The following is a 22,106-nucleotide window of genomic DNA, read 5'->3' as shown; positions in this document are numbered from 1 at the left end:
ATATTTTTTAACAAAGAAAAAAGTTTAAAACTTTTACAAAATAGTGTAATTGAAATCAAAGTTAATATAAAACACTACGTTATATTCGGAAAAAAAAATGAAAATTTGTGAAATTTTAAAAATACAAATTAAATTTACGTTGGATGGAAATTTCTCAATAATTGATTAGACATAAAAGTTAAGACTAAATTTGTACTTAAAAAAAAATAAAAAGGAAAAAACATTTTGCCGCCAATCCCTCTTTCAACAATCCAGATTCTCTACTCTCTAGTTCTCTGACGCGCGCCTTTTCCACTCAAAATGGCTTTTATCTTGTGCTTTGCGCGATTACTGCCCCACACGAGCTTTATACGCTCCACTATTTCGTCTTTCTCCAACAATGGAATGGAACCTCTGATCAAGTACTCAAACGATTATTCATGCGCGCTTACGATTTTGTATTAACCCATTTTTCTTCTAATGGCCCCAAGGGAAGATGTGCTCCTCAAGATCGACAGTTTCGGAAATGGAGCTGACAAGGAATCAGAGGAGAAGAATTTCCAGTGTTTACCAGAGAGATCCGCACAAACCATGAGACGAAGAGGTAAAGAGTCTTCCGACTCGGAAAATCGCCGCCCCTCGTCGGCCTCCGGCGGCGGAGAGGTGCTTCGTTGCAGTTCCAACGCTTCATTTCGCGGATGTTCGTGGAGCTCTCCAATCAGCAAGAAGTCTCGGCTGATGGACCCGCCTGAGGAGGATTCTTCTCAAAAATTGGAAACCGCCGTGAGCGAAGAAGGTAAAAATCAGGACGAAACCGAGGACATGCCTGAAGAATACAATCAGCTGAAGCTAAGCCCCTTCTCCGTTCTTCAGTGGGTGATTTTTGTTATCGTTATTGTGGGTTTGATTTGTAATCGCTGGGTTCCAATCTTGAAGAGGAAGTCGATTTGGGATCTTCCGTTATGGAAATGGGAGTTGACTGTTCTAGCCCTCATATGCGGACGGTTGATTTCGACTTGGGCCGTCGGATTGATAGTGAAAATCATCGAGAGGAATTTTCTATTGAGGAAACGGGTTCTGTATTTCGTTTATGGGTTAAGGAGGGCTGTACGAAATTGCCTCTGGCTCTCTCTGCTTTTGCTTGTTTGGCATTTCATATTCAACGAAAAGGTCCAGAGAACGACGCGGAGTAAGATTTTACCATATATTACCAAGATTTTGATCTGTTTTCTCGTGGGTGCTTCGATTTGGCTTCTGAAAACGCTAGCCGTTAAGATTCTGGCCTCCTTTTTCCACGTTAATAACTACTTCGAAAGGCTTAAGGAGGCTTTGTTCAGCCAGTATGTGATTGTGACTCTCTCCGGCTCGCCATTGTTCGAGAGGTCCAACACTGAAGATATGGTGAAGGATAATCAGAATGCCGATGGAAGGGAAGAAAGTCCCAAAAGTGGGAGAATTATATGCAGTGGGAGACTTGTAAATTGCGATGGCTCGAGACAATTGAAGCCGGAATCAAGCAGACAAGATGAGGAAATCCCAGTTGATCAGTTGAACAAACTGAACCAGCATAACATATCAGCTTGGAATATGAGGAGAATGATGAATATTGTAAGAAATGGAGCTTTGTTAACTCTTGATGAGAAGATACTATCAGAAACGAAAGAAGAGTATTTGTTGCAGATTAGGAGTGAGCGGCAGGCGAAAGAGGCAGCTGGGAATATTTTCCGGCGAGTATCCAGACGTGGGTCAGAGTGAGTTCCTTATTTTGACTCAATTTTTTGCCTCTTTCTTATGAATGTTCAACTTCATTGCATGATGCAGTAGCTGTTTTTGTTGTAGATTTATTAATCTGGATGATGTGATGCGGTTTATGAATAAAGAGGAAGCTCTAATGACCATGAGTTTATTTGGACCAGATGCTGAAACTCAGTGCATTGACGAATTCTCTTTTAGAGAGTGGATGGTAAGGCCCTGACTTTGACGTTGCTTAATTTGTCCTGTTTTGCTGTGTAATGAAGATGATATCTTTGGAAATTGAATTACCCTTCTGGTTTCCTTGTTTCTAAAAGTTTTATTATCGTTTTATGTTTAAATTAAAGCTTATAAACGTTTCTATCTATGTCAAAGTTATGAAACTCCGACATGGTAAGTTGTTCGTGGATGTGACAAATGTCCCTCCTCAAAATCAATGGTTCCCTACTCCTCCTACCCCTTTCTGTTTTTTCATGGGAAATGAAGTCTTTAAAAGTCAACCTTAAAACCCAACCAAATTCATTAGCTTTCAACCGAATAATGCATAATCCTTCTCTCCCTCTAATGCCATTAAATTCACATGCCAGCTCATAGAAACTTATCTATCATATACACGTGTAATTTGCCACGTCAAGACTATCTAAATGCAAATTATCATGTTAAGATTTCGTACTCACTAATAATAGAGAATAAGTGGGTACACCAGGTAAGCTTTTTCAACAAAACATAGGGTTGATAATAAAACTTTTAGAGGGATTGAAATCGGAACGTCACAAGATTAAACCATGAGGATTACAAATGAGTATATAAATAAATTTATGTCTACCAAATATTTCTTGAACCATAGGATTTTAAGCTAGAATACTAATGCTTTTGCCCTTTCATCGGACATGCTTCAACTTCAACTCTTAAATTCTAGAGAAGCAAAACGTTTATACATAATTAGTATTTTTACCTTAACGGTAATGTAAAGAAACTTATCTTTTTTTTCTTTTATGGGTTGCAGGTAAATGCATTTAACCAGAGAAAAGTTCTTGTACTATCTCTCAATGATGCAAATACGGCCGTTGATGGTCTTCACAACTTGCTAAACATCTTTGTAGCTGTAACAATTTTGGTAATCTGGCTTATCATATTAGGAACTCCCATCCTGCACTTCCTCATCTTCATAAGCTCACAGCTTCTTCTGCTGGTTTTTATTTTTGGCAACACATGTAAGACGGTCTTTGAAGCTATCATTTTCTTGTTTGTGATGCACCCATTCGATGTCGGCGACCGCTGCGAAGTGGACGGTGTCCAGGTAAAGAACTCTCTAGCCAACGATTTTTTTCTGCCAGATAGATTTCATGTTGTTCAAGAACGTATCTTACCGACGTATTCTTAACTTCTTTGGTTTTCCAGATGGTTGTTGAAGAGATGAGGATATTAACTACAGTTTTCCTGAGATATGATAACCAGAAGATTACTTACCCCAACAGTGTGCTGGCTACCAAGGCCATTGGCAATTACTACCGCAGTCCAGACATGGGAGAGGGAGTTGATTTCTATGTCCATATTTCAACTCCATCGAAGAAAGTCTCCCTTATTAAAGAACAGATTACAAGGTATATTTTGAACTTCTGAAGATTTCAAGTCGAGAATATATATAAAAGATCAAATATGCAACAACTATCAGTTTGAACTTTGAAGTTCAGTTATAGTTTAACGTGATTTTCGAGCAAGCGACCTTAGATTCAAACTGTTGTAATTCGTTTCTTCCCTAACTGATAAATTATTAGTAATAATGATAGTTACTTGTGAGGATTTGTGCTAATATCCAGAACCGCAAGTGCGAGGAGCATTGAGAATGTATGTAAAAGATTCAGTAAACTATAATTTACCCTCCTAATCTTTTCAAGTTTTTGGGTTCAATGGTAGTTCGAAGACATGATTCTGTTTCTAGTTAATCACTAACTAGAAATTGATTGTGCTCAAGCATCCAGGATTCGTTCTGATTCTCCCTCGATTGTGGTATTGAAATGATAGTGATTCCGAAGGTTTATTAGATTCTGCAACCAATGTCTTTGGTTGAGTTCGTGGCAAAAGAGAAAATTGAGCCTCTTCTTTCACATTTAAAAATGTGTTCAATCGAACTGTCATTGATTTGATGAATTTGCAGGTACATAGAGAGCAAGAGCGAGGAATGGCACCCAGCTCCGGTGGTTACGATGAAAGATGTTGAAGATCTGGAGAAGGTGAAGATGTCGGTTTGTGTTACACACAAAATGAACCACCAAGACATGGGAGAGAGATGGAACAGAAGAGCTGCGTTGGTCGAAGAGATTGTCAAAATTTTCAGACAACTCGACGATGAACATCAGGAGAATGTTCAAAACTTGGCTTCTGGAGCCACCTGAGGGCCCATCAGCTCTGGATGTGTAAATTGTGTTTATATGCGTCATTTTAGTTGTTTTGTACATAACTTAGAACCTATAACTGTGGTGTTGTTTTGTTTTCTTAGACTAGAATGAAAAAATGTATTATAATAGAATATTTGAGTCATGAATAGAACTCCTAAATTTACTAGATTTGTGAACAAGTTGAAGTTTTGATTGAGCCTTTATGCAGCATCCAACAGTGGAAATTTTATATCTAAGAAAGAGCCCTCTACTATGGATTTATATTTTTGTTTTAAATTTAGCTAAATCAACTCATATTTATCTAAGATAAGGTCTATGGTATTTCTTTTTATTTGAAGTTGATCGAACCTTCAACTTCTATTTGACCAGGAGATGTATATGATTCAACTATTGACCAACAGATGAAATTTGACTTTGTCAGTATATTAATAACGGTGGAAAATATATTTTTTTAATTATCTAATTATGTGATTAAGAAAATTTCAAGTTTGAAAATTAAATAGAGATGAATAATGTTTGAAAAATAGAGTAAATTTATAATGACCAAAAAACAACCCCAAAATTCTGGCTGCTGTGTGACGAGTGACGAGTGACGACTGACGAGAGAGACAACACAGAACAGAACAGAACATGTTTCTTTGGAGCCCGTTAAATTTCAAGTAATGAGAGAGAGCGATTCAAGCAAAGTTGTCTGCAAATTTCCGTCTAGTTGAAGATAGAGTAAGGATGAAGGAGCAGAGCGATGATAAATTGAAATCCAGCAGGAATGACGAAGAGAAAGTCGTAGATTACCACAGCAACAACGTGAAGAAAGTTAGGTTAAATTCAACTCTTGCCGCGCTGCTCGACGATCCTATTCTCGCCGATGTCCCCAAGAATCCGACCTTGTCCGACGTCGATACGCTCATCAGCCTCGAATTGGGCAGCGCCATGCGCATCTCCGTCCTCAAGCTCGACGGCGCCGCCATTGGTACGCGCACATCTCTTCTCCCCTCCCTCTTTCTCTGTCTGGCATTTTTACAAACACTTTGGTGTATGAACTTTTGAAACTCGATCGCGATCTTGTTCGTGCTGAAGATGTGGCGATCATGAACTCCGCGACACTGAAGGACTTGAAGCTTACCATCAAGAAGAAAGTAAACGACATGGAGCAGTCCAAGATGGGGCATCGCCACATTTCATGGTGCTCTTTCTCGATCCTTCGTAAATTCAACCATAAAAAAGAAACGATTCGTTGAAATCTTCCTGAGCTAGTTGTTTGATGTTCACCGTGCACTGATTAGAAGTCTTTCTCTTTTGGATCTGCAGGAAGCATGTGTGGGAAAATTTTTGCCTAGCACACCACAACGAGAAGCTTCTGGATGAGGGTTCCGCGCTTCAGGATTTCGGAATCCGCAATAACTCACAGGTTATTTTCTAAACCTTATGTGATTTGATTGTACTTTCACCAGCAGAAATTCGAGTTTAGAAGTTTTATCGAAGCAGAAAATTCAGTGAAAAACAGACTGAAAACAAACTCCTGTTGCAGGTGCATTTTGTTCCATACGTGGCGTCAAAGAATTGCCGAAGGCATTCTCGAAGGAGAAAACACCGTTTCTTTCACGGTCTCAACAAGCGCGCATGAACATATGCTTCCGAGGGTGCTTCTCGAGCACAAATTTTGTAAGCTTGAGTTCGCACAACAATTTTTGTAACTGGAATTGAACTATATAAGTGAATGAACCGAGTTATGGAAATTTGATTTGAATCGTGCAAGATTTGGCTATGCGATGAGCAGATTCATTTTTGTTTTTCGATTTAGAAACCGACATTCAAATGAAGGAATTTGGTTAATCTCTCATAACTCTCTGTAATCATCATGTTGATCGAAGCTCAAAATAAAATCAATTGGATTAAAATGGATAAATTGTCACTCCTCTAAAGATGGTAGGATTTGGGCAAATGGCTCGTATGTTCTTATTCTGATGAAGTACTTCAACCCCGATCTTACGTTCTTATTCATGTGTGAACTGTGATCAATTGTTTCTAATATTCTCTCCTTTGCCACTGTGCCATTAATTTTTCCTTTCTAACCATGTCTGTAGATATTATAACATTGCTGCGCATGGGATAGAAGAAGCCTCTCTCGCAAGCTCATACTGTTGGCTTCCTCATCCTCCTTGGATGGAAGGTCTTCGTAGAACATCAAACCGATGCTTTTCTTGCATCCACGAGTTCTAATGGGCGTTCTATTGGAAAGAAAAAAACAAAATTATCACATCCTATTAGTAAAAGCGCCCTGAAATAGGTACATTCCTCTGGCATTTTAAGGCTGAAAATCTCAACATTCTTGACGGCTGTCAATATAAAATGCCAGTTCCAAGAGTGAACTTTATAGATTGTAGCAGCAGTGGTTGTAAAACTTGTGACCAAACCACTTTGGATATGAGGAGAACCTATGGTTTACCATGTAAAGTTAGGAGATTATGATACAAAGTCTATATATCATATAACTTTAGTAGAGCCCAAAAAGGAATCAACTGCTGAATTCTCTTCTTCCTCCTCTGCTACTCACTCTCCATGTTTTGAATAGTTAGGTTCATGAATATCAGTTGCCTGCCTCATTTTCTCCTTGTACTCTTTCAACTCTCTCTTGTATCTTTCCTTGTCTTTCAGCCCAATGTTCTGATAAACCTACACAAGCCGAAAGAAAAATACTCATTTGATCAAACACAGAAAAGTTTACTAACTGTTGGGCCTTTGGGAAAAAGCTTGAGAGAAAAAAGACAGACCGTCCTCTCTTCAGGGCTGAGGTTATTCCAAGACTCTCCAATCATCTTGGTGAACTCCCTCTCTCTATTTGGGTACAGAGATTTCAGCTTGTAATGCTTCTCTGCAAAGAAGAAATTGTACCCACTTCGGTTCGGTTTCGGGTGGTTCGGGTCTCCCTTTCTCCGGCTCCTCCGATGCCGTCGACCGGAGTGTCGAAGCCTGCCACCGGTGTATGGTACAATGGCATTGATTGATTGGGGTCGTAGATTGGATGGGGAGGGCTGCTCCGGATGGTAAAGTACTCCTCTCAGAACTTCAGATCCCAATTTCACAGTCACCAGGTAACCACAGTCGAATTTCCCATCAATTGTTCCAGTAACTGAAAAAAACATCAAGTGATTTCCACACCAAAGAAAAAGAACAGCCTTAGCCCAAAACAAAGCATAACGTCAAAAAAGAACACATTCTCAAGACATGAAAATAGAGAATGAGACAAAAGTACATGAAAAGTTGAAACCCAACAATGACCCACAAAAAAACACTGTAGGTAGACCTTATTTGGTGTAGTAGTAGCTAGCCTCTCGTCGGGTTACACTGTGGTGGTCACTTCTAATAATTTCTCAAACCGAATGGGAGCAACTGTTTGACTTTTATTGCTAGACCCCACGAAGAAAAAAGAAGGAATTTAAAAGAAGTGAATGTAAAAAGGTAAGAGTCACCTTCAGCAGGCGGACCAGGGGAAAACGACGTGGTTTTGGGGGTATATTCCACCAGAGCCAATTCGTTTTCACTGGAAGGGCTACCAAAAGAAAATGGCGCTGCAGCAGAAGAAGAAGACAAAACAGACATCAGATTTACAGCAAAATCCGATGTGGGACAAAAAAAAATGGATAAAGAGAGAAAAGAAATGAAGGGAGAGAAATAAAAAAAGATACCTTGAGGAACACAGATGGGGCCTTGCCGGCTAAACAAGTAAACTTGCTCGTAATGGTAAAGAAGACTTAGATAATGCTTTCTCAACACAAATGAGGCACTCGTCGTCGTCGGAGAGAACTTGAAAACACTTCCCACTTCCCTCCATTTCTTCTCTGCGACAACCTAAGCCGCCATGAAAGGAGTTCAAGATCAGTCCACTTCTCAAAATAAAAGCTTTCTGAAAATGGAAGACGAAGGGCCAAGTTTTTACCTTTTCATGGCCGCCTCTTCTGGTAACCTCTGAATATAGAACATGCAAATCTAGCTCCTTCCCTCCAATCACAGGAATCCTTTAGAATATTAGGAAAAGAGAGGAGAAAGAAAAAAGTTGAAAACTCCCATTAGGAAACCGACTTGTATTTCTTATTTTACTGGAAAAAGAATGAGAAATCAGAGAAAGAAAAAGTGTGGGGTCTTTTCGTTGGTGGAGCCGGGCCGCCATTAATATTACAAAGCTTTAAGTTACCAAGTCAAAAAGAGAAGAAGAAGAAGAAGAAGAAAAATCCCTCACATGAACTTTGTGTTCATCATAAAATGGAAGCGTCTCAAAGTGTCCCAAAAAACAATGGGGTCGGAGATAACTTCGTCGTGAGTGGCCAGCGCCCGCGGATAATGCTTGTCTTGGCCGGCGTTCCAGCTCTTGCTCCTCGCCGGCGGTGACATGAGAGCGGCCGGAGAAATCAGAAAAGACGGAAAAGTAAAGAAAAGAAAGCTCAGAGAAGAGAGAGAGAGAGAGAAGGAGAGGGAGAAGTGTAGAGTAATGATGGTATTAAAGAACATATGATTTCCAAGATAAAGTAATTAAATTAAAGGAGAGAGAGAGGGAAAGGCTGGAATTAAAGAAGATGGTTGGAAGCGTGAAAGGCAACTGTTATGCAGAATTGGCTTTTTCTGCAAGATTTGAAAAGAAGAAGGGCAAAGACCAGTGAACAAAAAAGAGAAACTCCTAATGACAAATGAGAGAAATTAATATCCTATATTTTGAACAGAAGAGAGGGGGGGGGGGGAGTTTAGCTTTAGGGTGTCTCTGTTTTTTTGGTGCTGAGCCTGAATCTGACGCTGTGCCCTGTGGCAGCAGATTTACAAATGGGTCTGCAACCAAAGGTTGAGATGCACCTGTGGCTGTGGCTGTGGCTGTGGCTGTGGCTGGGAAGCATATCTCTGGGCCAAAGATATTTGAAAGCAAACCAAAGAAACACGCTTTTCGTTTCGGGGGGTTGCGAGTTACTATGATATGATATGACTCAGTGCACTTTTTTACTGAGCCGAGTTCGAGTAAAAGTACGATTCAGAATCAGAATCGTATGATTTTAATGCCAAAAAAGCGTCCTATTTCTATATCTATAATGGGTCCCTTTCCCTTTCCCTTTTCTTTTTCCTCCACACTTCTTCCTTCTTCCCTTTCCCTATCCCTATCCACTCACTGCTGTGACTTTTAAACGTGTCTCCTCCCTCCATGCATAACCTCCACTCACTGGTCGATATTCCTTCGCCTTCTCCCCCTCTTCTTTCCCATTTTTGCTTCGTTATCCCAATTTCATTTTCGGCTCTTTTTCTCCCCATTGTCCCTTGTTGGGATTCCAACCTTCAAGGGGTTTTAAATTGTTGGAATTACTAGAATAATACTTCCCTACTTGCTAGCTAGTAATTACTAGCTAGTAATTACTAGCTAAGTAGTGTGCTTTTAACTTTCTGATGTGTCGTATTTTTATCTATACGTTTGTAGTATTTATCATATTAGTAGTTCTCACTAAAAATTTTTTGTCAGTGGTAGTACATTGTGTCGAAAAGCTGGTTAGTATAGGAAGTTAATAGACGTGTTTTCTTTAGTCAATATAGGAGCATTTTTTGGATCGGTCTTTTTTTTAGTACAAGTCTAGGGTGGAGATCTCAACATCTGACTTGTGGAAAAAAAGAGTAAATGTCTCAACTTCTTCCAAATTATTATCATGATGGTGGATTAGTCTCATACTTACTATACAACTTAAATGAACATTTGACTTATAGGTTGAATTTGTAGAGTTGAATTTATTTTCGATACTTGAGTTTGTTTGTCCTTCAAGGTAAGTAGGGTTGATAAGATTTCGTACTAGTTACTAAACTTTTTGATGTGCCGTATTTTTTGTCTATACTTCTATAGTATTTATCACACGAATGGTTCTCACTAAAATGTTTTAATGGGTGGAAGTAAACCGTGTGAAAAAACCAATCAATAGAATGTCATGGAATCTCCTTTTTTCTATCCTGGCATGAGATTCTCCATTTTAGGCCTAAGATTGTCGTAGCTATATTTTTTGTTTCATCCAAAAAGTCTTATATCAATAGAGATGTTTTCTTTAGCCAATGTAGGAGCATTCTTTGGATCAGTCTTTTTTAGTCTAGAGTGGACATTTGAACATCCGACCTCGTGAAAAAAGAGGGAATGTCTTGACTTCTTCCACATTATTATCATGATGGTGCATTAGTCTCCTACTTACACTACAACTTAAATGAACATTTGACTTATAGGTTGAATATGTAGAGTTGAATTTATTTTCGGTACTTGATTTGTTTGTTCTACAAGCTAAGTAGTCAGTGTGATAAAGGCATTCTTGCGTACTACTGAGTTGACTGCCTTGGCTGAAAGAGTAAGGAAATTTTTTATTGAATAACTTTATTATTAAGAACTTTGAATTCCTTGCTAAGTTCTTCCCTTTTTAGATGGCTGCCGCATTAGTCAGACTTTCAATAATATATCTCATTTTATTGCTTGCTAGCCATTTTAACAGATGATCAGTTTTGACCTTTTTTTTAATACAACATGTAGAGGTGGGAGATCGAACTCACAACCTCTTGATTGGAGATGTATGTTCACTTTGACGGTTTTGATATTCAGAATTGTGGAGGGACACTCTTTCAAGTCCATTTCACAACGATTTCGTTTTTTTATTTTTATTTTTCAATTAAAGCTAGAAATATTACTTTCACATATGTGTTTTGTTGCGTATTAAAAATAAATCAAAATCTAAGTCGAAATTTTTTAAACCATACAGTAAAATTTCTTTCCTTTTAATGTGGTAAAAAAATCAAATGAGTTTTTAAGAAAAGTAAAAATCATACAATGAAATTGTTAGGGTACAACCATAATTTTTAAGAATGGGAAACTAAAAACAAAACTGTAAACAAAGTATGTGTCTTTTGTTCAAATATATAGCTTTTTATCCTATACAAAGATAGTCTTAGACTTTTGAAAACTTTTTTTTCTTTTTTTACAAATTACAAATTCACAAACAAAACATAAATTCTTTTTATTTTATGAGAAATACATAAATTTATATTTAAAAATATAGATTAATATTTTATTATATTCATAGATCTAAAATTTTAATATATTGTTGATGCTAAATAATTTTAAATCACTCAATATGCAAATATATCTTAAAAAAAAGCAAATATATGTTAAGAGGTAAGCTAAGTCCAATCTTGTAACCAATCCAATCGAATCAACTGAAAACAATAAAGTTGACTGAAAATTCTTCCATTTTAAATTCTATGAAATTGAATGTATGTTATTATTCAATAATGATCTGATTAATTACTTTCAAAAAATAAAAAAATAAAAATTAATGATCTGATTAATTTTATTGATAAGAAAACCAAGAGTAACGCATAGAAGAGCCATAAACTGTATTATTTATAAATTGTATAAATTTTTTTTCATTCTGAAACTATAAATAAAAATAAAATTTATAGCAGTAACTGCTGATAACTAAGGCAACTCTCATCATTTTGGCAACCACCCAATAACCTATATTAGTTCAAATTTCAAATTTAAAGTAACCGTTAATACAAACCCATTCTCCAAATTCCAAAGTTCAAATACTTCATTCGACCGTTCTCTTCTGCAGTCTGCTTCAAACAATTAAATTCCATGTCATTAAAAAAACAGCTGAATACCACGTGGCATATTTTCTATACAAATATTTTAGATTATACTGTAATATGAATTTGTTTAACACAGCGCATTTGGTCTAGTGGTATGATTCTAGCTTTGGGTGCGAGAGGTCTCGAGTTCGACTCTCGGAATGCCTCCTTGCTTTTGTTTTTTCGATCCATTTTTGTAGAGGTGCTGCTGATCCTTCCTTTTCTTTCGGGGGTTCTTTCGTAAATACACTTTCTGACATATCTAATTAAATTTAGTACCCTTATCTAAAATCATATTGAATGAACGTAAAGGACTGACCCTCTCTCCAGGCTTCCAGTTAGAAAAATTAAGTATTTTCAACTTTCTTTTCCAAAGCTAACCAGCCTTATTTATTTTCTTAATAGTACAACTAATAAGCTTAAAAACCTGAATTTGTAACATTTCATTGCCAATAAATATAGTAAAACTATATAATTTAATTAAAAGTTTTTTTTAATAATGGCGGGGGAGATTCAAACACATGACTAAGAACAAATATAAATACCTTTTTTCAAAAAATAATAATAATATCTAAACCAATTTTTTTTAACAATTTGGCATAATAAATCAGTATACAATATACATACCTAATAATATATATAAGATATGTCAATCGGAGCTTAATTTAATTGGTTAAGACAATTATATCCAACCATGAATTCGAATTCTCACTCCCATGTATTACCCAATAAACTAATTGAATAGTTTAATTTTTGAATTTTTGTTTAGTTAATTCTTATTTTTTAAATGCATTAATTATTTTAAATTTTATTCTTTTGTCTAATAAGTATTTGTTATTAATTATGTATAGGTACTTTTAAAATGATGTTATTCCTTGTGCCTACTAGTCATTCTACTTTAAAAATTCATACTTAATGGCTTATCCTAAAATTTCAATTTAATCTGATGTTAACCAACAAACAATTGAATCTACTCAAAATATGTACCACAATACCGTTAAAAACTTTTCCACTAAACAAAATAAGAATAACTTAAAAAATTCAAAGACCTACTCTAAACCAGCACAATTCCATAAATTAATAAAACCTGTACTTTAACAAACAAATTTAAAAAAGAAAAAAAATCACATCTCTAAATTATGTTTAAACATATTACTAATGGATTATATAAATGAGATTGCATTAGATCTAATAAATAATACTAATTATATGGCCAATAAGAACAGCTTAGACAATTGAATTTATCAATATATAATTGAAACATGTACGCTTATTAATGTTTAAAGCAAATTATACATTTTAATCCTAAATGTTTGAGTTTAGTTGTGATCCTATATGAGTTCAAAAGTAACACTCTTAAAAAGGTTATAAATAAATTTCTCAAGTCCCAACTTAATTGACCAAATTCCAATAGCTATATTAAAAATAAAAAAATTGACCCAAGTTCTAATAGTTGTACTAAAAATTAAAATAAAAAATTGACGTTCTTGCCATTGTTGTTGATTGAATACTTTAAATTGAGCCATCAAATTAATCCATCCTTCGAGATGGTATCTTTTAGAACATGGTACTAAAATTTACTGTCTTTGACCACTAGATTTTATGACAGATGTTTGGTTGTTAGAAAAAATAAAACAAAATTTCTATGTGCATTCTCATTTCCCTCCCATGATTTCCACCCTAAAAAGAGAACTTAAGTATTGTTATTTTTTTAAAGTACATATATCAAAATGAACGTTTCAAAAGTAAAACAAAAGTTGAAATTCAATTTGCACACAACTCAATTAGTTAAGGAATGAATAATCTTCACCAAGTTCAGATGTTTGACTCTCCCTCTCAACCGTATTTTATGTATGTGAAATAAAGTTATCCATTTATTAAATGAAAAATGAGTGTAAGTAAGAAAAAGGGGTTATTTTACACTTAATCGTGCTAAAAAAAATTGACAAATATTTATTATATTTTCTCTCCTAATATATTCATTTATATTTATTGTCAATTTCTTTCCACTATACTTAATTTTATCCACCAGAGGAAAAGAAGGGGAAAAAAAAAAAGAAGTGTTCAATTAACTAACTAAACTAACTAGCAAGGATTGGGAGAAACCCAGATGGGCGGAAATGAAGGACGGAGGACGCGGGAACTCCAGGAGTAATACGGCAGCGGCTCGAAATTTTCGTCGCCCAATCGGAAAATCCCCACATCCGGCTGTTGACACTCTTCCATATAATCTTCCCACCCATAATCATCACTATAATATATGCAGTTCCCTGAAATTCCCGGAAAATCAGCTGCCGAGAAAGCGATGGAAGAATTTTTCCCCAAAAACAGAGCCGTCTCCTCCAAGCTCTCAACCTTCTCCCATCGTGATTCCTGCCCTCTCCACTCCATCCGAAACACCTCAAATCGCAGCGTCCGAGAGCTCATGAATATCCAATTCCACCCTTCGTTCTCAATCCGCTTCGAGATATCATCCAAAACAGAATCACCATCAGCAATTCCTCCCTTGATTTCACCACATACCGTGTTGTGTTCATCATAAATCGCGATTCTGTCGCAACCGTTGAGATGCTAGGGTACGATTTGCTTAAATCGATCGCCGACACCACGTCGAATTTATCCACCGCGTAGAATACCCCGTCGGTTCGGAGTATATGACGTCTTCGAAACAGGGCGGTCCGTCGTCTACGAAAATCCATGATTCGTCGCCGTTTCGGCAGAACACCAAATTGCCGCAGAGTCTGATAATCGCTACCGCTGTGAAACCGTTTTGATTTGATGGATCTGAAGATATAACGATTTTGTTGATGAAACAATCGCGCATTTTACACGAATTGTAGTGGTGGATTTGCCCTGTGGATTCACGGACCTCGTATTCTCGGCCGGTTCTGGAACCGTCGAAAGAGACGACGTTTGGAAACGTTGAGAGCGGCGGTAATTGGATCGTCGCTCCGGTGATCGGGTTCAGGAGGGGGATGGCCGGAGTTTCGTCGAGGATTGCGACCCAGCCGTGAGATGAACCGCACCGGCGCTGGCCGTGAGAGTCCTCCGGGAGGTAGAGGAAGTGGGTATTGTCGTCGGAGAAGTTGAAGAGGTCACAGCTGGAGCGGTGGTACGGATGAATCAGCAGCCATGGGAGCTGTGGAGGAAGATGGCGAGGGATTTCGGGGGACGGTGATATTTTCGGAGATCAATTGCAGAAGCTCAGGTAGGAGTTCAGTCCAGTCCACCATTTCTACTGTTTTATTCTTCCTCCAAATACTGTTCTGTTCTACGCCAGCGGATGGATTGTGGATGGTAAATAATCTCTCTTTTTCTTTTTAGCAAAGATGGTAAAATTTCGTTGGACAAAGCTTTTTCCTTTTCCTTTCTATATATATCAGTCAAAATTTTAGTTGTGTGTAGAGTAATTTCTTACTGTCTTTTACGATTAGGAAATTTTGACCATATCTGTTTAGGAATTAGGAGGAGGAGATTTTATTAATCCTTTTCAAATTTAAAATGATATCATATTTTTTTGTTTCTAAATCGCTATATGATTTTATTTTTAAAGTTTTTTACTTACAATTGTATTTAAATACAACACAATCTTCTTTAATTTTGTATTTAAAATGTATTAATATATATATCTGATCTTTTTCCTTATCTACTTAAGATTTAGCATCTATGGCGTAGTAATATAAGATAAGCTTAGACTCCCTTGACATTTAGATATGAATTTTTTGTTTCTGTATAGGCTAAGTTTAGATTTTGTTTTAATAAAATATTATTTAGGTAGATTTTGATTTTCTTTAAAAATTTGATTTACTTCTCATCACAAAATTTTTTGAATCATTTTTTAATATCAGATTTATTACTTTTTTTTTTAAAGTAATGTTCATAAATTATTAATATTTAGGGGATTTGTAATGGGTAGCATATAAGTTTTCTATATTTAACAAAATAGCATGCATTTTTGATATTTTCAGATATAGCATTTTTTTGAAAATCTCGATTTTAAAATTTTCAGTATTCTCAAATTACCCTTTTCAGTTATCGCTTCGTTATTATATATCAAACATATATCACATATATATCAAGAGTATATCTGACAACATTAGTATATCAGAAGTAAATCAATAGTATATCAAAAGTCAATCAGTTCTATATCAGTTGTATAATAGTAAATCACTATTTTACCTGCTTTAATCTTTTGTCTTGTATTTTTTTGATCAATTAGAAATTAGTAGGTATTGGCATGCATGGAAAATGAGAAAAAAATTTGATACTTACTGAAAATGAGAAAGAAAACTTGAAAAGGAACGTGAATGTCAATATCAATGGTGACTTTCGAAATTACTGTGAATGAGAAATCAATTAGAAATTAGAGGTAAATAGAAACTTAGGGTTTTTCTGTATATCAATAATATATCAGTGATATATCAGGTATACATTCTACATATATCAATAGTACAATTAAGTCTTATTTAAAGTTTTAAAGATCAAAATAAAAGCAGCAACAATGTCATTCTTAAAAGGTTTAAATATCATTCTTAAGTATCAACATCAACATCAACATCAAATCAGCAGCAAAGTCCTTCAACCAAAAACTTAAAGGTTTAAACATCAAAACGAACCAGTAGCATAAACCAAAAGTAGACTAACAATGTCATTCTTAAAATTCTATAAAAGAAGAAGCATAAGTTCCATATGCATAAGTTCCAACAGTCTAAAAAAGCGTAAGTTTCATTCTTGTATAATCTTTAGGTAAAAGCTTGAGACATCAATCTTCCTTCTTGGTGATTGTCGTGTTTTCGGAGATACTAACTTTGAAGCTTTTCGTTTTTCCAAAGACAACACTTTTGCCGTTGGTTTATGTTGTCTTTTGGGACGAACGACATCAACATTTTCGACGATGTTTTTTTATTTCATTTTTTGTGTTTGTACCATTACTTTTATCTGAAAAAATTATTTCATATATTAGTATATCATAAAACATATATTAGAGGTAATATGTTCGAAATAATTGGTAGATATCATAATTATATAAGACGTAAATCAATTTCATATCATATGTATATCAAACATATATCAAATATATATCAAGAGTATATATGTTAATCATAGTTATATCATAAGTAAATCAATGGTATATAAGATGTCAATCAGTTCTATATCACCTATAGTAGTAGATATCATAGTTATATCAGAAGTAAATCAATTTCATATCATATGTATATCAAACATATATCACATATATATGAGGAGTATATCTGTCAACCATAGTTATATCATAAGTAAATCAATAGTATATCAAAAGTCAATCAGTTCTATATCACCTATAGTAGTATATATCATAGTTATATCAGAAGTAAATCGATTTCATATCAAATATATATGAAATATATATCACATTTATATCAAGAGTATATCTGTCAATCATAGTTATATCAGGAGTATATCTGTCGATCATAGTTATATCATAAGTAAATCAATAGTATATCAGAAGTCAATCAATTCTATGTCACTTATAGTAGTAGATATCATAGTTATGTCAGAAGTAAATCAATTTCATACCATATGTATATCAAACATATATCACATATATATCAGGAGTATATCTGTCAATCATTAGTATATCAGAAGTCAATTAGAAGTAATTTATTGTTGGTTCAGACCTGCAAGGTATATTTGTAATTTATAATGTGGGCCTCCGTTTTTTGCCAAAAAAATGTTATATTTGAAAAACCCAAACCTTGTTGCTATTTTGCTTATTTTCCTAACTTTTTTTTGTCATATCTCAAGTTGCCCCTAATATTTATCGCATATTGGTATAACATTCATAGGAATAAGAAATAAGTTAGCAAACTAATTTTCTCTAAATTTTAAGTTAAAATGATGATTTTATTTTTATTTAGTAATTAATTGTAAAGGAAAGGTACTAAAAAAATTAATTGTAAAAGAAACGTATTTGGCGGGAGAATTAAAATCGTATACCAGGCAGATGATTTTCTCTTCAAAATTCAAAACTCAAGAAGGATAGATATAAAAAAATAATAATAATAATAAAAAAAACAAAAAACAAAAAACTCGAGAAGGATATTTTCAATTTTCTTTAAAAAATCGCATTTATTTTCTCACTATTTCACTTAATAAACTCAAAATATCAATATTTGTAGTTGATGTACGATTATAAACCCTTGAATTTTAGATTTAAATCTCACACCTTGTTTTTATTATTTTTTTAATATTAATTTTTACCTAAATTATAGTTCACAGGCTGTTTTCAGTTCACGTAAATACTTCACAAATGACCAAATTTATAACAAATTTTGTATATAGCAATCATAGTTCTTTCAGAATTTTTTTTTTCTTCCAAATTATCCTTCCCTTTTATATGCTGCTGTTATTTTCTTTTTTAGACTAATTTTATTTAAGGTAATTAGTTGAGACATATAATACATGTATACTAATTTTATATTTAGTTCGAAATTTATTTCATTTATAATCTATATATTTATTGTTATATTTTTTTATTTAATAATGTGAAATCAATTTTAAAACGTGTGATGCATCAAACATATTAGTTACTTAAAAGAAAAAACAAAACAGATTAATTACCTTACTTACCTTAATATGCAATAACATTTTTATATAGTATTAATACTATTTTCATTTGAAAAAAAAAAAACTATTTTAGAAAACGATTTATCGTGGCATGCCTAATAAATATATCAATCATACAGTTGTATTTTAAAAAATATAATCTCAATTGAATTTTTAAATATATAATAAATCAAAACATAAATAGATATAACTGTAATTAGAATTGTTTATAAAGTTTTTTATGGATGGATGCTTGTTTCGTTTCTGTCAATATCTTCCTTTTTAGGGGTAAATTGAGCTCAGCAACTTTTTCTTCGTGTCAAAAACTTTTTTTTTTTTCTTTTTTCTTCCTTCCTTCCTCTTTAAATGAGATTTAAGATATAAAATTTTTGTAAAGTACAAGGGGATTTGAACTCATGACTTTTTGATAAAAAATAAATGTCAATTATGGCTAAGCTAAATTCATGCTGCATATTGTAACGACCACAATTTACTCCCAAATCGAAGATTGCTCCAAGTCAAGCACTCTCCTCCGTACTTCACACATAGATTATCTGTTTGTGCATAAGATAAGTCTAGATTTTATTTTAATAATTTTTTTAAAAAATATGTTTTAATAAAATATTACTCCTGTGAATTCAAAAAATGATTTACATCTTATCACAAAATTTTTAATTGTTTTTTATTAATTTTTTTAAAAGTTTTTATTTATTTATTAAATTATTTTTTATATTAGATTTATTGAATTACTCCAAGTCATAAGAAATAAGTTAGCAAACTAAATTTCTCTAAGTCATAAATTAAAACAATTATTTTATTTTTATTTAATAATTAACTGGACAAAAAAGAGAAAGAGTAGTAGAAAATTTTCATCAAATCCTCAACTCCCAAAATCAGTCACGAGAGCGGGAGAGATAAAATCGAGCGGAACATGTACCCTTCAAATTTCAAAACTAAGAGGATATTTTCAATTTTCTTTAAAAAAATCACATTTATTCTCAATAATATATTTTTTAATATTAATTTAAAGTTTTACAAAAATTACAGTTGCGGCCAATGTCTTCCACACCAACACACCACTGTTGTATTAATATTCATGAAGATGTGGGATCCTTAACATGTTCATCGATTTTGACCGTATTCCATTTTTTGACCAAATGTTCGTTGAGCATTCTGGACTCTGATACCATATTAATATTCATTTTATTTTCAACGTGCGTTCTTTAAGATACCATATTAATATTCATTTTATTTTCAACGTGGGTTCCTTAACATACATCAATGATTTTAGGATTCCTCTCGAAGGTCACAAGTTGAGTCAAGAATTCTATTCAGGACCAGGACCACCCGAGTCTAACATTTTAGGTTACCATACAAATAACTAAAGAAGTCCCTTATTACACTTTTTAATCCTAAACAATTGTGTTTGGTTGTGATTTGATCTGGGAGTTTCAAAAGTCGCACCTGCAAAAAAATATAAACAGTTTTCTGCAGTTTGAACTTAATTGACGTGGCAGCAACCGTTGTTAGATTCAACGTTTAACCTTTACTCGAAAAAAAAAAGGGAGGCATAATACTTTAACTAGTTAAAACAAAATTAACCAAAAAAAAAAAAAAAAAAGGAAAAAGGTTTGCAATTATTGACATTGAAACGATCCAGAACTAACTAGCAAGGATTGGGAGAAATCCAAATGGGTGGAAGTGATAGCGAAGGACGCATGATGCTGGAGGAGGAACTATGTGAGTTCCACGCCGTCGCCACCGACTCGAAGTTTTCGTCGCTCAATCGGAAAATCCCCACATCCAGCCGTTGACACTCTCCAATGTAAGTTTCCGAGCAATAATCATCCGTATAATATATACAGTTCTCTGAAATTTCCGGAAAATCGGCAGCAGAGAAAGCAATCGAAGAATTTTTCCCCAAAAACAAAGCCATCCCGTTCAAACTCTCCATCTTCTCCCATTCTGGCCCTTCCCACTCCATCCGAAACACCTCGAATCGCAACGTCCGAGACCTCATAAATGGACAATTCAGCCCTTCGTTCATCACGCGGCTGAACATATCATCCAAATACCGAATCACCAGCAGCAATTCGTCTCCTGATCTCACCACATACCGTTTTGTATTACAGATATATCGCCTTCCCGTTGCAATCCTCGACACTTTAGGGCGCGAATCGCGTAGATCGATCACGGATACGACGCCGTAGCAATCCACCGCGTAGAACACCCCATCGCAATCGGAGTATATAGCGTCTTCGCAACTGGACGGTCCATCGTCTACGAAACTCCACGATCCGTCGCCGCCGCTCCGATAGAATGCCAAATTGCCGCAGCGCCTGAGAATCGCGATCGCCGTGAAACCGTTTTGGTTAGATGGATTTGATGATAGAACGATTTTGTTGACGAAATAATCGCGCATTTTCCGCAAACTGTAGCGGCGGATTTGCCCTGCGAATTCACGGACCTCGTATTCTCGGCCAGATCTGGAACTGTCGAAAGAGACGACGTTGGGAAACGTTGAGAGCGGAGGTAATCGGAGCGTCGCCTTAGTCATCGGGTTGAGGAGGAGGATGGTCGGAGTTTCGTCGAGGATCGCGAGCCAGCCGTGAGAAGAGCCGCAGCGGCGCTTGCCGTGAGAAGCCTCCGGGAGGTGGAGGAAGTGGATTCTGTTGTCGGAGAAGATGAACAGGCCACAGCTGGAGCAGTGGTACCGAGGAATCAGGAGACATGGAAGCTGGGGAGGAAGATGGCTAGGGTTTTCGGGGACCGGTGATCGCCAATTGTGACAGACGGCTCGGAATCGGATATAATCTTGATAGACGGTGATGTTTTGGGAGATGAGTTGCAGGAGGTCAGGCGAGAGTTCCGTCCAGTCCGCCATTTTAGACTGCTTTCCTTCTCCCAACAGATACTCTGTTCTGCAGAAGCGGAGGAATGGCATATATTTATTGGCAAAACTTTTCCTTTTTCTTTATAAATAAATATTTGTTTAGGAGAATGTATTACTCATTTTCAAATATTTACAATGATTATCTATTTTGTTATGTTGTTAGTTTTTCTTTTTTCTTTTTTTTTTTTCTTCACGTTATTTGATTTAAAGTTTTTAATAGTTGAACAGGGATGAAAATTCAAATTTCCTATGGGAATTTGAAATCTTTAGGATTTAGTATTTATAGTTTGCGATTTAATATATGGATTTTTTGTTTGTGTTGTTAAGTTTTGGTTTTGATTTGTTAAGATATTATTTATATAGATTTTGTTTTTTTTTCCAAATGATCACATTTTTTGTGTGTGCACAAATGTGTGGGGTGGGGATATGCCAATTACTATACTTTATATGTCAATTAAAAAGGCTTAATAATTGATCTACATTTACTCCATATTTTAACATACATTCAAATAAAACATAAGTTAGCAAACTGATTTTTTCTACAGATCGAGGTTAGAATCTCTCGTTCTTAAATTGGTAAAAGTAATTTTAATTTAAAAGCCTGTCAAATCCGAGTTATTTAAAATGTAATTTTGTTTAACCCAAAACCTGATTTTAAATCGCTCCTATAAACACAAGAAATACGATTCAGATTTGAAATCCTTTCAAATTAGAATTCTAAACCAGGGGTACTAATTAAACATAATGGTGAAAGCTCTCGATCCTATCTTGCCTATTGACATCCCTAGCTTCTAGTTAGAGGACTTACTCTTCAAGATTTTAAAGTAGTTATACTCAATTTGGCAATCCTTGCTCCATTGATTGCATTC

General features: G+C 35.0%; 4 protein-coding genes and 1 pseudogene across 7 annotated transcripts; 2 read left to right on the top strand and 3 right to left on the bottom strand.

Annotated features, from left to right (window-relative positions):
- Positions 1 to 316: 316 nt before the first annotated feature.
- Positions 317 to 4,331, top strand: LOC111011429 (mechanosensitive ion channel protein 8). 2 transcript variants are annotated; one of them, XM_022285187.2, is made up of 6 exons: positions 317 to 1,730; positions 1,819 to 1,942; positions 2,738 to 2,848; positions 2,951 to 3,031; positions 3,133 to 3,335; positions 3,890 to 4,331. In XM_022285187.2, exons 1-6 carry the CDS (start codon positions 460 to 462, stop codon positions 4,125 to 4,127), a joined length of 2,028 nt encoding a protein of 675 aa, XP_022140879.1. In that variant the 5' UTR covers positions 317 to 459; the 3' UTR covers positions 4,128 to 4,331. The 2 variants fall into 2 exon arrangements, with proteins under 2 accessions (XP_022140879.1, XP_022140870.1); XM_022285178.2 differs by having other exon boundaries at positions 2,738 to 3,031.
- Positions 4,332 to 4,687: 356 nt separating this feature from the next.
- LOC111011478 (Ubiquitin-like superfamily protein) lies at positions 4,688 to 6,741 on the top strand. Of its 2 annotated transcripts, XM_022285257.2 has the most exons (5): positions 4,688 to 5,100; positions 5,208 to 5,313; positions 5,439 to 5,538; positions 5,659 to 5,792; positions 6,215 to 6,741. In XM_022285257.2, the coding sequence occupies exons 1-4, from the start codon at positions 4,857 to 4,859 to the stop codon at positions 5,752 to 5,754; spliced, it is 546 nt and encodes a 181-aa protein (XP_022140949.1). In that variant the 5' UTR covers positions 4,688 to 4,856; the 3' UTR covers positions 5,755 to 5,792; positions 6,215 to 6,741. The 2 variants fall into 2 exon arrangements, with proteins under 2 accessions (XP_022140949.1, XP_022140942.1); XM_022285250.2 differs by lacking the exon at positions 6,215 to 6,741 and having other exon boundaries at positions 5,659 to 5,895.
- Positions 6,664 to 8,885, bottom strand: LOC111011470 (HMG (high mobility group) box protein with ARID/BRIGHT DNA-binding domain-containing protein). Of its 2 annotated transcripts, XM_022285237.2 has the most exons (6): positions 8,368 to 8,883; positions 8,068 to 8,146; positions 7,817 to 7,979; positions 7,601 to 7,699; positions 6,902 to 7,260; positions 6,664 to 6,803 (listed from the first exon to the last, which is right to left on the bottom strand). In XM_022285237.2, the coding sequence occupies exons 1-6, from the start codon at positions 8,634 to 8,636 to the stop codon at positions 6,681 to 6,683; spliced, it is 1,092 nt and encodes a 363-aa protein (XP_022140929.1). In that variant the 5' UTR covers positions 8,637 to 8,883; the 3' UTR covers positions 6,664 to 6,680. The 2 variants fall into 2 exon arrangements, with proteins under 2 accessions (XP_022140929.1, XP_087975521.1); XM_088119395.1 differs by having other exon boundaries at positions 7,601 to 7,979; positions 8,368 to 8,885.
- Positions 8,886 to 13,731: 4,846 nt separating this feature from the next.
- On the bottom strand, positions 13,732 to 15,567 carry LOC111010857 (F-box protein SKIP23-like; annotated as a pseudogene).
- A 4,330-nt stretch (positions 15,568 to 19,897) lies between these two features.
- On the bottom strand, positions 19,898 to 21,242 carry LOC148207974 (F-box protein SKIP23-like). Its single transcript, XM_088119408.1, has one exon. It carries the CDS (start codon positions 21,226 to 21,228, stop codon positions 20,011 to 20,013), a length of 1,218 nt encoding a protein of 405 aa, XP_087975534.1. The 5' UTR covers positions 21,229 to 21,242; the 3' UTR covers positions 19,898 to 20,010.
- Positions 21,243 to 22,106: the final 864 nt, after the last annotated feature.

This window comes from Momordica charantia (assembly GCF_013281855.1).
Source record: "Momordica charantia cultivar OHB3-1 chromosome 11 unlocalized genomic scaffold, Mcharantia_2.0 BLBB01000011.1, whole genome shotgun sequence".
Lineage (NCBI taxonomy): Eukaryota > Viridiplantae > Streptophyta > Magnoliopsida > Cucurbitales > Cucurbitaceae > Momordica > Momordica charantia.
This window is presented reverse-complemented; position numbering and strand designations above follow the sequence as displayed.

Bases quoted from the DNA above. Each gene is read 5' to 3' on its own strand.
- LOC111011478 (XM_022285257.2), top strand. From the start codon at position 4,857: ATGAAGGAGCAGAGCGATGATAAATTGAAATCCAGCAGGAATGACGAA. The intron at 5,101-5,207 runs GTACGCGCACAT...TTCGTGCTGAAG, and splicing joins GCTCGACGGCGCCGCCATTG to ATGTGGCGATCATGAACTCC. The intron at 5,539-5,658 runs GTTATTTTCTAA...CTCCTGTTGCAG, and splicing joins GAATCCGCAATAACTCACAG to GTGCATTTTGTTCCATACGT.
- LOC111011429 (XM_022285178.2), top strand. From the start codon at position 460: ATGGCCCCAAGGGAAGATGTGCTCCTCAAGATCGACAGTTTCGGAAAT. The intron at 1,731-1,818 runs GTGAGTTCCTTA...TTTTTGTTGTAG, and splicing joins GTATCCAGACGTGGGTCAGA to ATTTATTAATCTGGATGATG. The intron at 3,032-3,132 runs GTAAAGAACTCT...TTGGTTTTCCAG, and splicing joins GCGAAGTGGACGGTGTCCAG to ATGGTTGTTGAAGAGATGAG.
- LOC148207974 (XM_088119408.1), bottom strand. From the start codon at position 21,228: ATGGCGGACTGGACGGAACTCTCGCCTGACCTCCTGCAACTCATCTCC.
- LOC111011470 (XM_088119395.1), bottom strand. From the start codon at position 8,636: ATGTTCTTTAATACCATCATTACTCTACACTTCTCCCTCTCCTTCTCT. The intron at 8,147-8,367 runs GTGAGGGATTTT...AATATTCTAAAG, and splicing joins ATGATGAACACAAAGTTCAT to GATTCCTGTGATTGGAGGGA. The intron at 7,261-7,600 runs GTGACTCTTACC...TGTTTTTTTCAG, and splicing joins CCCTGGTCCGCCTGCTGAAG to TTACTGGAACAATTGATGGG.